The 15,379-nt window shown below is 44.3% G+C and overlaps 1 protein-coding gene across 3 annotated transcripts in view; it reads left to right on the top strand.

Annotated features, from left to right (window-relative positions):
* The window catches only part of Slc7a6 (solute carrier family 7 member 6), a 38,414-nt gene that overhangs the window by 8,215 nt on the left and 14,820 nt on the right, over positions 1-15,379 (top strand). For 2 of the 3 annotated variants that reach the window (XM_070004734.1, XM_070004732.1), the window contains exon 4: positions 5,747-6,451. In XM_070004734.1, coding sequence (XP_069860835.1) covers positions 5,929-6,451 — 523 coding nt within the window. In that variant the 5' untranslated portion in view covers positions 5,747-5,928. Of the gene's footprint in view, positions 1-2,510; positions 2,539-5,746; positions 6,452-15,379 lie in introns of all 3 variants that reach the window. The other variant, XM_070004733.1, reaches the window with a different exon arrangement.

Below are 15,379 nucleotides of genomic sequence, written 5' to 3'. Positions count from 1 at the left end.
AGCACCCAGGCCCAGAGTTCAAGCCCCACGACCGACAAAAAAAAAAAAAAAAATTGTTATTTTCCTTCCTTCCTTCCTTTCTTTCTTTCTTTCTTTCTTTTTTTTTTTTTTTGTCGGTCGTGGGTCTTGAACTCTGGGCCTAGGTGCTGTCCCTGCGCTCTTCAGCTCAAGGTGAGCACTCTACCTCTTGAGCCACAGCGCCACTTCCGGTTTTCTGGTGGTTTATTGGAGATAAGAATCTCACAGAGGGGGCTGGGAAGGTGACTCAGTGGTAGAGCGCTTGCCTTGCATGCCTGAGGCCCTGGGTTTGATTCCTCAGCACCACATAAGCAAAAAGAAAAAAGCCAAAGTGGCGATGTGACTCAAGTGGTAGAGTGCTAGCCTTGAGCTGAAGAGCTGAGGGACAGTGCCCAGGCCCAGAGTTCAGGCCCACAACCGGACCCCCCCCCCCAAAAAAAAAAAAAAGAATCTCACAGAGGAAGTGGTGCTGTGGCTCAAGTGGTAGAGTGCTCACCTTGAGCTGAAGAGCTCAGGGACAGCGCCCAGGCCCAGAGTTCAAGCCCCGCAACTGACAAAAATAAAATAAAAAAAGAGAGACCAGACTTTGGGGCTGGGAAGGTGGCTCAGTGGTAGAGTGCTTGCCTTGCATGCTTGAGGCCCTGGGTTCGATTCCTAAGTACCATATAAGCAGAAAAAGCCAGAAGTGGCGCTGTGGCTCAAGTGGTAGAGTGCTAGCCTTGAACTAATGAGCTAAGGGATAGCGCCCAGGCCGAGTTCAGGCCCCACAAACAACAACAACAGCACCAAAAAAAAAAAAAAAAGAATCTCACAGACTTTCGTGCCTGGGCTGGCTTTGAACCAAAAATCCTCAGATCTCAGCCTCCTGAGTAGCTAGGATTACAGGTGTGAGCCACCAGCACCTGGCTTACCTTGCCTCTTGATAGTTATTTTCTGTGTGTGTGTGTGTGTGTGTGTGTGTGTGTGTGTGTGTGTGTGTGTGTGTGTGTGTGTGTGTGTGTGTGTGTGTGTGTACTGTTGCTTGTAACAGGTTATTGAATGCTGGACTTCGTATGTAGAGCAGAAGACTGAGCTATGTGTTTATTCTGGGGAATAAATTCTTTTGTTAGGTTGTTGGTAAGGGAGTTTGAGCCCATGAGAAGAGTCTGTTTGGGTTTTGTTGTTGCTGTGGTTACCTTAGGTAAACCTTACTTCAGATCCCTCTTGTAATTCCTTTATAACCCTCTTGGGTTTAGGGTTGCTTTGCTTTGCTTGGGGATAAGACTTTTTCTCAGTGTTTATACTCTGCCCTTGGCTTTAGTTCTTTTCCATGCACAGTCTACCACACTCTGGCAGACTGCCATTGGTTATTCCTGGATGCTTGCCAACATGATGGTGGGGAGCCGAAAAGTTCTCTCTGGTTCAGCCTCAGTCTTGGGGAGTTTTCTTGAGTCTTCAGGGTAGAACTTTTTGGGTGATTCTCTCTCCTAGATAGAAGATACCTCTAATGGTCTTGAGCAGAATTTCCTGCCTCTTCCCACCTTTCCACTCTCCCAAGCATAAAGGGTTTGTCCAATTTTCTCTGGTTGTGTTCTTTTACCCTGTTCTAGTGACAGAGTTTGCTAATATTTTTTCAGGGCTTTATAATTTTTTGTTCTTTAAAGGAGAAGGGTTTGGGCGGACCTTTACATTTTCTTCTTCCAGGGCCAGCACTACTGAGGAGGATTTTTTTCTTGTTTCCTGCCCAGTGTTTCCTGTGAATAACTACTGAGTCTGTAGAGAAAAACCTCAGTGTCTGTGTTTTTGTTAACCTGAACCTGACCTTTAGTAGCTTATTAAAATTGCACTTGAATTCTTACCCACCTGTATGGTAGTCTTTTACCTAGTGCCATGAGAAAGCCAAACCTTGCATTTCTTTCTCCTTGAGGGTACCTGTGTTTCCTTCTTTTTTTTCTTTTTTTCTTTTGCTGCCTTGAACTCAGGGCCTTTCGTTTATTTGACTTGTTTGTTATGTTGGCATTCTACCACTTGAGCCATGTCCCTAGCTTTTTTATTTTTGGTCGGTCATGGGGCTTGAACTCTGGGCTTGGGCACTGTTCCTGCACTCCTCAGCTCAAGGTGAGTGCTCTACCACTTGAGCCACAGCACCACTTCCAGTTTTCTGAGTGGTTATTGGAGATAAGAATCTCACGGACTTTCCTGCTTGGGCTGGCTTTGAACCAAGATCCTCAGATCTCAGCCTCCTGAGTAGCTAGGATTACAGGCGTGAGCCACCTGTGCCCTGCTCTAGCTTGGCTTTTGCTAGTTAGTTTGGAAATGGAGTCTTGTGGACTCTTCTGTCCCCAACTGGTTTTGAACTTCAATCTTGGGGATCTCATCCCCAATAAGTAACTAGGATTACAGGCATGAGCCACTGGTACGTTATACTTTACATATATTTTATACTGTATTTAATCTTCTAGTGAAATGAACTTTTAACTCTTTTCTTTCCTTTAATTCTTCCATGCTTCCAGAATTTGTCTCCCAGCAACATTAACCCTGGTAAGGAACAGTTCACATTTTATCATAGTTTCATGTTGTCCAATTTAATGTAAAAGGTCAGTACAGTGGCTGGGAAGGTGGCTTAGTGGTAGAGTGCTTGCCTAGCAAGCATGAAACCCTGGGTTTGATTCCTTAGTACCACATACACAGAAAAAACCAGAAGTGGTGCCATGGCTCAAGTGGTAGAGTGCTAGCCTTGAGCAAAAGAAGCTCAGAGACAGTGCCCAGGCCCTGAGTTCAAGCCCTAGGTGAAGCCAGGTGCTGGTGGCTCACACCTATAATCCTAGCTACTCAGGAGGCTGAGATCTGTGGATCATAGTTCAAAGCCAGCCCCAGCAGGAAAGTCCATGAGACTGTTTATCTCCAACAAACCACTAGAAAACCGGAAGTGGTGCAAACTGGGAAGAGCCGAGGTCAGAGAAAGGTGGGATCTAGCTAGTTTTTGATCTCATGTCTTTCTACAAGGACATGGTCTACTTTTCTGTGTTCTCAGCACAGAGTCATACGATGTAGGTGCTTGGCACCTGTCTCTGCTTGAGTTTAAATATAGAGGAAAGGTGTGGAGTTGTGTGACCAAGCTATTGTGGGACTTGGCCGTTTGGCCTTAGGGAACTTGCTAGTGTTATATCACCTGCTGCTCTTGTTATCAAAGAACAATTTTAATTACTTTGGTCTAGTGGTAACCACTTTATCAAATGAGGAGAAAGAATCCTCAGTTGCTCTTACTTAGGACTCCTGGGCTGGAGGAAGAATCTTTCTAAACTTTAGCAATAGCCTTGTTTTTCATATAGATAAGAACTCTGCATGTCCAAGACTGCCACTGAGCAGTTTCCCCAGTGTATCAGACAGATGTAAACAAATTATGTGAGACAAAAGGAATACCTGGTAACCACAATCCCTGACCTCTCCCATCTAAGGGCTGAGAGAAGTAAGGAAGTTGGAGTGGCCACTTGGGCCACTTTGTTGAGTTAGGTAGAAAAAGGCAATCTAGATCTCTTTTATGACTCAACGTGAGAATGAATAAACAGTTAGGGAGCTAGTTACTGGATTTGTTCCCACAGACGCCTGAGCTCACCTGACAGGACATGTGCATACAAATATACTTCCACATGCCTGCACAGAGAAACCTGCATGGCTTGAGCCCAGCCTCATCTAAGCAGGTGTAAATAGACTCAACTCTCCTGGGACCAGGGAAGGCTACCAGTGTTCCAGTGGAGATTTGTCATGGGGCTTGAACTGGCTTGGACGCTGTCCTTGTGCTCTTCAGCTCAAGGCAAATGCTCTACCCCTTGAGCCACAGCGCCACTTCCCGTTTTCTAGTGGTTTATTGGAGATAAGAGTCTCATGGACTTTTCTGCCTGGGCTGGTTTTGAACCATGATCCTCAGATCTCAGCCTTCTCAGTAGCTAGGATTACAGGTGTGTGCCACTGGTGCCCAGCCCCAGTGGAGTTTTTTCACTTGGGTTGAGGTTCAGACTCTGGAAAGGTATTCAGGTAAAGCAGGAATTTTGGGTGGGGGGCTGTGGAGATCAGAGTTTTCAAGAACTACTCACTCTTGGATCTGGGAAGGTGGCTCAGTGGTAGAGGGCTTGCCTTGCATGCATGAGTCCCTGGGTTCGATTCCTCAGCACCACATAAGCAGAAAGAAAAAAGCCAGAAGTGGCGCTGTGGCTCAAGTGATAGAGCGCTGCCCTTGAGCTGAAATGCTGAGGGACAGCGCCCAGGCCCAGAGTTCAGGCCCCATTACCGGACCCCCTCCAAAGAAAAAAAAAAGAACTATTCACTCTCAAGTGACAGAAGCTCTGAACTCGTTCTGAGCTCTCTGAGATCAGAATCGGGGACATATATCTTTGGTTAGTAGAGAAGAGGATTCTGGGAATATTGATCACATTCTTATTCCTGGCAAGTATCCCTTTGACTGTCAAGGACTGACTCCTGGGTGAAACTCACACAGCTCACCATATTCCTTTCTCCAGAAGATGAGATGGGTTTGATGAGTCTGATACATAGGAAGGAAGTGAGGGAGAAGGCCACAATGGGGTATAGGGTCAAGAAAGTTCTTGTCTTCCTCTGACAGATTTTGGATCCTTCATGGGTAGATTACTGTGGGATCTAACTTTCTTGAGGTTTCTAGATTAACCTCCCATCCAAAGGTGGCAGGTTTGTGTCTGCCATCTCCCTACAGTATGCTTTCCACTGCCTATGCTTTCCAGTATCTATGGCCAAGAGAAGCCTATGGCTTTGGTTGGGTTCTGGAGTAGTGTTGTGGGAGAATCTCTTTGTAACCCAGGGTAATAGTGAGGAGTGTGCTGATGAAGACTGAAACAAATGAGACCATAATGACTTAGTCTCAGATTAGGATACCCCGTGGATGTCCTTTCTCCCTCTTTTCTCATTCTGTAATCTTCTTTCTTTTGGGTATTTGGGCAAAGTATTGGTTGTGCTAGAACAATGTGGAGAGTAAAATAGGTGTGTGAGTGTGTGACATATGGCTGTGCATTTTCATAGAGGACCTCCCTTTGGTCATCTCTGTAATAGTGATATGATATATATTCTTTTCTTTCTCTCTCTTTTTCTTTCTCTCTCTCTTCTTTTGTTCTTCCTCTTTCTTTCTTTCTTTCTTTCTTTCTTTCTTTCTTTCTTTCTTTCTTTCTTTCTTTCTTTCTTTCTTTCTTTCTTTCTTTCTTTCTTTCTTTTTTGTCAGTCATGGGGCTTGAACTCAGGGCCTGGGAGCTGAGCTCTTTTTGCTTAAGAGTAGTACTCTACCACTTTGTACAATAGCACTACTTCCAGTTTTCTGGTGGTTAGTTAGCGATAAGAGTCTCATGGAGTTTCCAGTCCAGGTTGGCTTTGAACCCTAATCCTCAGATCTCAGCCTCCTGAGTAGCTAGAATTATTGGCATGAACCACTAGCACCCAGCATGACATGTTTCTTATTAGAAATTATCACCAGATCATGCCTTACCTCTTTTTTTTTTTTTTTTTTTTTTTGCTAGTACTAGGGCTTGAACTCTGAGCCTGGGCACTGTCCCTGAGCTTCTTTTGTTCAAAGCTAGCACTCTACCACTTGTCACAGTGCCACTTCTGGCTTTTTCTGCTTATGTAGTACTGAGGAATCAAACCCAGAGCTTCATGCATGCTAGGCACTCTACCACTAAGCCACCTTCCCAGCCCAGATCATGACTTAAATCATTATATTTTTTTCCAGGAGCAGTGGAGATCTGCCTGCCTTCATTTTCCCTGTGCCTTGAAGTGGGAACTGAGGCTTATTGATTACATGTGTAGCAAGCTATCCCTAAGGAGACCCCTCACCAGCAACTGACTTAGACTGGACATACTAGTTTTCCTTGCCAGGCCACAGAAAATACAAGCATATAGTAGCCATTTGCTATGGAAGCCCGGGAGCATGGGGGACCGGCCCCTACCTACCACCTCCTCACCTCAGCTAGCCAGCCCAGGATGGAAGAGGATGTCAGCTTGCCATCTAGAGAGAACTCAGAAACTGTGCAGCTGAAGAAGGAAATTTCCTTGCTGAATGGGATCAGCCTGGTGGTGGGCAACATGATTGGCTCAGGGATCTTTGTCTCACCCAAAGGAGTATTGGCACACACGGCCTCCTATGGCTTGTCACTAGTTGTCTGGTCCATTGGTGGACTCTTCTCTGTTGTGGGTGCCCTTTGCTATGCAGAGCTGGGGACCACCATCACCAAGTCAGGGGCTAGCTATGCTTATATTCTAGAGGCCTTTGGGGGCTTCATTGCCTTCATCCGCCTGTGGGCATCACTGCTAATTGTTGAGCCCACCAGTCAGGCCATCATCGCCATCACCTTTGCCAACTACATCATCCAGCCCTCCTTCCCCACGTGTGATCCCCCCTATGTGGCCTGCCGTCTTCTTGCTGCTGCCTGCATCTGTAAGTATGAGGGCTGGGTGTAGGAGAAAGTGAGGAGGGGTGGGATGCTGTGATAATTGTGTGGGCATCATTTATTTGAAGAGCATGCTTTTGTTCTTTTGGGAGGAGGGAGGTGTCTTACTGTTTGAAGATGTCATTTCACCAAAGTTGTTTGGTCCTGAGAGAGAAATAAGCATAAAGGATGGGGAAGGGAGAAGTCTGAATCTGTTCGTGGCTGTCCCTAAAATCTGTTCCCTATCCGTGTAACAAATTGGTACACGTCTCATGTTTTTTTTGTCATTTTTTTTGTGTTTTCTCTGTGTGTGTGTGTGTGTGTGTGTGTGTGTGTGTGTGTGTGTGTGTGTGTGTGTGTGTGTGTGTGTGTGTGTGTGCGTGCGTGCGTGTGCTTGTCGATCATGGGGCTTGAACTTAGGGCCTGACCAGTGTCCCTGAGCTCAAAGCTCAAGGCTATCCCTCTACCACTTTGAGCCACAGCTCTACTTTGGTTTTTGAGTGGTTAATTGTAGATAAGCGTCTCAGGGAACTTTTCTGCCTGGGCTGACTTGGAGCCCTGATCCTCAGGTATCAGCCTCCTGAGTAGCTAGGATTATAGGCAGGAGCCACTGGTGACTGGCTAGTCAGTGTTTTGATTGGTGCCAGTATCATTACTTATAACTTAACAAAGAAAAAATAATAATGTTGAGACTTTTATTCTGCTGAAAAGAAAAAGTAGAGGTGGGGTGATGGTGGGGTGGTGGAGGTAGTAGTGTTTTACCTCCAAGCTATTCATCATAAGCCTGTTTAAAGGCATCAGTGAGGACTTCTCTAGACTATGGGGGTATGGAGGGGGGCGGTTCCAAAGCTTTATGCCTTAACTCACAGGACCCTTCTTTCCTGTCACTGTCATTCTTTGTGTTCTATTCTAAGCAGCAGGCAGCATACCAAAATGGCTTTTATCCATTGATGTTTCAGATTTCTTTAAGCTTAATTTGTAAACAAGCTCTTCAAAAAAAGAACAGCCAGTAAGAGGAAGGTAGCTTCTATACCACATTTAGTCTTCTGGTAACAGCCTGAGAGATTCCAGTAGATCCCTATTTTCCTTTCCCTCTTATGAGGTAGAAAAGAGGGTTTCTAGGTGAAATGACAAAAAGGAGAGATTACTGTGAATTTAATCTAGCCATGCAGAACTAGTGCTTAAGTGAGCCTAGAATTCCCTGTATTCCTTAGCACTGTGTTGCCAGCGGCACTTGATTATACTGTTCGCTTTTTATCTCTGCTTGCAAAAACTTTGGCTGCACATATAGTTTATCCACAAGACTAAAAATAGACCGAGGGAGCTGGGCACTGGTGGCTCACACCTGTAATCCTAGCTACTCAGGAGGCTGAGATCTGAGGATCGAGGTTCAAAGCCAGCCAGGGGAAGAAAGTCTGTGAGACTCTTATCTCCAATAAACTACTCAGAAAAAACCCAAAGTGGCATTATGGCTCAAGTTGTAGAGCACTAGCCTTGAGCACAAAGAGGCTTAGGGACAGTGCCCAGGCCCTGAGTTCAAGCCCCAGGACCAGCAAAAAAAATAAACTGATGATACTTTAGAGTTAGCAATAAAGAATTGTTTATTATTATTATTATTATTATTATTCAAATCCTGGGGCTCTACTACTAAACCACATTTCCCAGCCCAATAACTGTACATTATACTATGCCTCTTGACTTTAAGGATTTAAAAAATTATGCAAAAAGTGAGAGGGAAACAAATAATCCTGGAAGGAAGAAGAAAAGTGTGTGGATAGCTAGGTGTCTCATGGGCTTTGGCCAGTGTGATTCTAGTCTCACTAAATGCTTAAAAGGAAAGTAATCTTGTGATGATAGAATATGTACATCAAGGTGTTGGAGGTGTGGTTCAGTTGGTAGAGCACTAGTCAGAGAATGAAAGTGGCAAGTACTGAGTTTGAGTCCCTGTCTTGGGCCTAAAAAGATACGTTCAAATCTACCGATACTCTCAAATCTACCGAAGATGAGTATGGGGGGGAAAATGATGGTGGCTTCATGCATGCGAGGCAAGCACTCTACCACTAAGCCACATTCCTAGCCCCAACTTTTTTTTTTTTTTTTTGGTCAGTCTTTTGTTATGGGGGAATGAACCCTGGACATTGTACTTGCTAGGCAAGTGCTTTGCCACTGAGTTGCTCTGCTTTATTTTATTTTATTTTATTTATTTATTTATTTGTTGTTGTTGTTGTTTTGGGTCCGATTGTGGGGCCTGAACTCTGGGCCTGGGCGCTGTCCCTCAGCTCTTCAGCTCAAGGCTAGCGCTCTACCACTTGAGCCACAACGCCACTTCCTTCTTTTTTCTTTTTGCTTATGTGGTACTGAGGAATCAAACCCAGGACCTCAGGCATGCAAGGCAAGCGCTCTACCACTGAGCCATCTTTCCAGCCCCTTGCTTTATTTTTTTTGTGGTTGCAGTACTATGGCTTGAACTAAGGGCCTTGTGCTTTGTGCTCTGGCTTCCTTTCTTGCTCATGGCTGGTCTTCTACTACTTGAACCATATCTTCAATACTATATACTGGTTTTTAATTTTATTGTTTTTTATTTATTTTTGCAGGTACTAGTGCTTTAATTCAGGATCTTGTGCTCTCTTGTGACATGACTGGTGTTCTACTGCTCCAGCCCAGATTTTTTTTTTTTTTCTAGTTAATTAGAGATAGTGTCTCAGGTCTTTTCTGCTCAGGCTATCTTTGAACTTCAGTCTTCAGATCTCAGCCCCCTGAATAGCTAGGATTTCAGACTTGAGCCACTGGCTCGGGGGTCTTCTGGTTTTGTGTGTGTGTGTGTGTGTGTGTGTGTGTGTGTGTGATTTGACTCGGGGGTCTTCTGCTTTTGTGTGTGTGTGTGTGTGTGTGTGTGTGTGTGTGTGTGTGTGATTTGAACTTAGGGCCTAAGTGCTGTCCCTGAGCTCTTTTTCCCTTAAGACTAGTGCTCTACCACTTGAGCCATAGTGCTACTTCTGAGTTTTGAGTGGTTAATTGGAGTCCCTGGCTGGCATTGAACTGCAATCCTCAAATCTTAGCCTCCTGAATAGCTGGGATTATAAGTGTGAGCCACTGGTGCTTAGCTGATATTCTTCTTCTTAAATATAGTACACCACTCTACCCCTACTCTTATTTCATGAAATGTTCTTCAAGAGCAATATTTTAAAGTTCTTGTCTGCCTGGACTGGCTTTGAGCCAAGATCCTCCAGATCCCATCTTCCTGAGTAACTAGGATTATAGATGTGATCCACTGTCACCTTGCTAAAATGAGATTTCAGATTGCTGCCTAGCTGAAAAGATTGTTATGAGGAATAACTGAATCAACATGTATATAAGTGCTTCTTCCTATCTGATACATACTAAGTGCTCTATAATGTTATTTTTATAAATAATGCTGTTGTGATGATCTATGCATATAAATTATTCTAGAATATCTGCATATTTCTTAGGATAAAATTAAACAAGGGGAATCCTTGTGTCCAAGGGGATAAAGACACTCAAATCAAAGGACACAGATATGTATGATTTTTTCTTTGTTGATCATGGGGCTTGAACTCAGGGCCTGGATGCTGTTCCTGAGCCTCTTTGTGCTCAAGGCTAGTACAAGGCTACCACTTGAGCCACAGTGCCACTTCTGGCTTTTTCTTTCTTTCTTTATTTTTTTTGTCAGTCGTGGGGCTGGAACTCTGGGCCTGGGTGCTGTCCCTCAGCTCTTCAGCTCAAGGCGAGCTACCACTTGAGCTACAGCGCCACTTCCGGTTTTCTGGTGGTTTATTGGAGATAGGAGTCTCACGGTCTTTCCTGCCCTGGCTGGCTTTGAACTGCGATCCTCAGATTTCAACCTCCTGAGTAGCTAGGATTACAGGCATGAGCCACTGGTGCGCTGCTTTTTTCAAGTATTTATTGGCCATTTGTACTTGTTTTGAGAATTGTTCACTTCATCACACAATTTTTTTTTTCCAGTCCTAGGGCTTCAGGGCCTGACCACTGTCCCTGAGCTTTTTTTTTTTGCTCAAGGCTAGCTTGAGCTACAGCACCACTTCCAGCTTTTTTCTGTTTATGTGATACTGAGGAATTGAACCCAGGGCTTCATGCATATTAGGCAAGTACTCTACCACTAAGCCGCAACCCCAGCCCATACTGTGCTGTTTTGTAACTGTAGTTCTGTGGTATAATTTGAAATCAGCTATTATGACAAATTCAAGATTGTTCTTTGGCTTAGAATTGCTTTGACTCTTCAGAGTCTTTTGTGCGATTTTTTTGGTTGGTCGTGGGCCTGAACTCTGGGCCTGGGCACTTCCCTCAGCTCTTCAGTTCAAGGCTAGCTCTCCTCCACTTGAGCCACATAGTGCCACTTCTGGCTTTTTCTGCTTATGTGGTGCTGAGGAATTGAACCCAGGGCCTCATGCATTTGAGGCAAGCACTCTACTGAGCTACTTTCCTAGGCCCTCTTTTGTGCTTTTATATGACTCGTAGGATTGTTTTTTTTTTTTTTTTTCCCGGTTTCTGTGAAGAATGTCAATGGAATTAAGATTCTTTTTCTTGAAAAATCAAAAACTCTGACAACTTTGAACTCAAATTCCTGCCTGTTCCAATCAGCTAGATTATAGTAGCAGTTAATCCCCTTAAACGGATTAGACATTTCTCAGTCCATTGCAGTCTTCTGCTTCCTCTCATTTTAACCTAAGTTTTTTTTTGTCTTTGTCCATTCAGGTTACTTTCTTGGTCCCTGAAGGCACTGTTGCTGCAAACTCTAGCTGTACCCCACCACATTTCCAGGTTATACTAGTGGAGAGATCTAAGCAGCTTTAGGGGAATATCAGATTGTCTTAGAGTAGTGATTCGCAGAGGTGGGTTTGGCCCCAGGAGACATTGGACAATTTTTGGATAAATTTTTAGTGGATACTTCTACTGGAAGTTGGTATTGCTGGCATCTAGTGGAGTTAGAAATGTTGCTGAAAAGCTAGTACAGAACAGCCCACACAATAAAGACTTTCCCACTCCAAATATCAGTAGTGCTGCTGTTGAGAACCCATCCTACAGATTAACTTGTTTGTATACATTCTGGGGTCTTGGAATTTTCTGTGATAGATGATTAAGCTGCTGACAGAATGCTGCAAGCTTAAGCGCTGATACTCACTGGGACTCAACGGAACTGTAGAGAGGAATTGATTTTATTTTCCTTCCTTAGTTTTTTGGTTGGAGCGTATGATCCTCCAGCCTCTGCCTCCCAAGTGCTAGGATTACAGGTGGTGTACCAATATTCCTGGCACAATGATAGTTCTTAATAGCCTGGTGCTGCTGGTGGCTCACATCTGTAATCCTAGCTACTCAGGACATTGAGATCTAAGGACCCTGGTTCAAAGCTAGTCTGGGCAGGAAAGTCAGTGAGAGTCTTATTTCCAGTTAACTACAATAGGAAGCTAGAAGTAGGGCTGGGAATGTGGTTTAGTGGTAGAGTGCTTGCCTAGCATTCATGAAGTCCTGGGTTCAATTCCTCAGTAACACATAAACAGAAAAGCCAGAAGTGGTGTTGTGGCTCAAGTGGTAGAGTGCTAGCCTTAAGCAAAAGAGAGCTCAGGGACAGTGCCCAGGCCCTGAGTTCAAGCCTCAAGACTGGTACAAAAAAAAAAAAGGAGCTAGAAGTGGAGCTGTGGCTCAAGTGGTAGAGCACTTGCTATGAGCAAAAAGAGCTCAGTGACAGGCCCTGAGTTTAAGTCCAGACTAACACACACACATACACACACACACACACACACACACACACACACACACACACACACACACACACACACACACGATAGTTCTTAGGAATATAGGGTCTCCTCATTGGTTACTAGCTAACAGTATTTTATTTTTATTTTTGCCAATCCTGGGTCATGAACTCAAGGCCTGGGCACTGTCCCTAAGCTTCCTTTTTGTTCATGGCTAGCACTTTACCACTTGATTCACAGTGTCACTTCTGGCTTTTTCTGTTTATGTGGTACTGAGGAATCAAACCCAGGGCTTTATGCGTACTAGGCAAACACTGTACCCTTAAGCCACATTCCCAGCTCTACCAACAGTATTCTTTTTAACCTGGTTCCGAGGATTGTAAGAGCCTAATATTTGATTTGACTTTAGAAGGATGACATTTCTGGCTTATATGTTGCCAGTGCACATCCTGTGTGTGTGTGTGTGTGTGTGTGTGTGTGTGTGTGTGTGTGTGTGTGTGTGTGCAGGTTCTAGAGCTTGAACTCAGAACCTCTCTCGCTTTTTGCCAGTCCTGGGGCTTGTGTGTGTGTGTGTGTGTGTGTGTAGGTTCTAGAGCTTGAACTCAGAACCTCTCTCGCTTTTTGCCAGTCCTGGGGCGTGTGTGTGTGTGTGTGTGTGTGTGTGTGTGTGTGTGTGTGCAGGTTCTAGAGCTTGAACTCAGAACCTCTCTTGCTTTTTGCCAGTCCTGGGGCTTATTCAGGGTCTCGGCACTGTCCCTGAGCTTCTCTTGCTGAAGGTTAGCACTCTACCACTTGAGCCACAGCACCACTTCTGGCTTATTCTGTTTATGTGGTACTGAGAAATAGAACCCAGGGCTTTATGCGTGCACTCCATACTAAGCCATATTCCCAGGTGAACCTCTCTCTTTTGCTTGGCTTTTTTGCTCAAAGCTGGTGTTATTACTTGAGACATACCTCCACTTCTGGCTTTTTGCTAGTTAATAAGAGATAAGAGCTTCTTGGATTTGTCTGTTCCACTTCGCTTTAAAGAGTCATCTTCAGATCTTAGTCTTATGAGTTGTAGGGTTATAGGCATGAGCCATTTGTTCCCTGCCCTGAATATCTTGCCCTGGTCTCCTGCTTTAGACTCACAACTAGTCAGGGTTTTGATTTAGAAAGAGGTATTTTCCCCTCCTTTGGGTCAGTTATTTTCATGGATAGACAGCCCTCATGTTTTGAGAGTTACACAGACCTAAGGAGAACTGGGTCTTCATCTTATTTAGAATATTCTGATAATAAGACTAAATGTATTTGTATGATAAAAAACAAAGATACTTTTGTGTGTGTATGTGTGTGCCTGGAATTGAACCCAGGACCTTTACACATGCTAAGCATGTACTCTCCCATTGAGCTGTACCTCAACTCCAAGTGGGTGTTTTTTTTTTTCATGTGGTCTCAAATTCCTGAGTGCAAACCTATGCACAAATGATCCTCCTCAGCCTGCAGCTGGGAGGACAGATTACAACACCAGGATCTTCTTTAAGAATAGTTTAAAAATATACATAAAAGTATGCATGTACATTAGATAGATAATCATGCATAGGCTAAGGACATCTGGATTCCAGATGTCCATTTGGTAGGCCTGACCTTCCATGGACTGTTTTAGAACACTTACTGTTGTTGTGTAGGGCTGTACACTGTCCTCAAATGCCTGTTAACCACACCCTGTCTGTTTGTGGGAGGGAATGGGGAGCTGTGACGCTTAGCATAGCTAGGACTACGGCTTCAGATTTCCCAGCCACCTCCTTGTGTAGGAGATGCAATTCTATCAGGAGGTACATGTATTATTCAGGATTAGTTTGGATTTCATGCAACAGGAAACCTAAGGCAACATAACTGAAACACTGAAGTTTATTCCTCTCATACGTTAAATTAGGGAAGCTAGAAGGACAGCTTCAAAAATGCATCAGCAATCCAAGTTCCTTCCTTCTCTTTTACATCTCTGCTGTCCTCAGCATGACTTTTAGCCATGACCTAAGGTGGCTACTCGAACTCCTGATGTCGTGTCTTCCTTAGGAAACATAAAGAAAAACATACTTCCTTCAGAGGTGCTTGCTTGCGTGAGTGTGTTCATGTGTGTGTGTGTGTGAGAGAGAGAGAGAGAGAGACAGACAGACAATCATGAGGCTTGAATCTGGGTGCTGTCCCTGAGTTTTTGTGCTCAAGGATAGCATTCTACCCCTTGAGCCATAGCTCCGCTCCACTTCCAGCTTTTTTGGTGCTTAAATGGAGACAGACTTTCCTGCCCAGGCTGGCTTTGAATCATGATCCTTGGATCTCAGCCTCCTGAGTGGCTAGGATTACAGGTATGAGCCACCAGCACCCCATAGAGAGGGGTTACAATTACTTGAACAAGGTAATGAGTACATTTCTTATCAAGCATTGTTGCCTCCTCCTTTGTTTCCCCTTCCCATCCCTTCTCATCTCCCCCCCTCCCCCCCTCCCTGACCCCTCCACCCAAAGAAGTGCTTCTTGAAGTCTTATATGAAACATCTTTTTACAATCCCCTTGGGTGGGGTTGGTTAGTGTTAGTTTCTTTGCCATAACTACTTGTGAGGGAAGCTGGGGAGTTGTTTTAGTCATGACTTCAGTTAAAATTCCTATGAAGGAAGAAAAGAGAGAGTAAATACTGGAAGATGATTTGCAAGTCTCTACCACAGAGAGTGTTTGGGGATTTATTTCTGTTTAGAGGTTGTGTTTGGATCTGCTATTAGAGTATACTTTCGTGGCAACAAGTTGAATAACCAGAACTTGAGTAATCAAGCTGGTAGTGTACTTGAAGTCCTCAGTTTGATTTCGCAAAAACTCTCTCTCTCTCTCTCTCTCTCTCTCTCTCTCTCTCTCTCTCTCTCTCTCTCACACACACACACACCAATAAAGCAAACAAGTAAATAACCACAAAAACAGCAAGCTCCAAGACATGCTTGGAGACCCTCATAGAAGATGAAAATGCAATCAGGAGAAGAAGGAAGACTTAGGATATGAACTGTAACTGTGAAATCTGAGCATCTGGCCTCAAGGTTTGGCTCTGCTATCTTAGTTTGTGCTCTGATAAAGCTTGGGGAGCTAAATGGCTAAGTTTTGGCTGGCATGGAGGGTTATGGCTCAGGTGGTGAGATTTTATTTATTCTTCCTTTTTGTATACACACACACACACACACA

This window comes from Dipodomys merriami, unplaced genomic scaffold (assembly GCF_024711535.1).
Source record: "Dipodomys merriami isolate MVZ:Mamm:240054 unplaced genomic scaffold, mDipMer1.0.p SCAF_64, whole genome shotgun sequence".
In the NCBI taxonomy this organism is placed as follows: domain Eukaryota; kingdom Metazoa; phylum Chordata; class Mammalia; order Rodentia; family Heteromyidae; genus Dipodomys; species Dipodomys merriami.
This window is presented reverse-complemented; position numbering and strand designations above follow the sequence as displayed.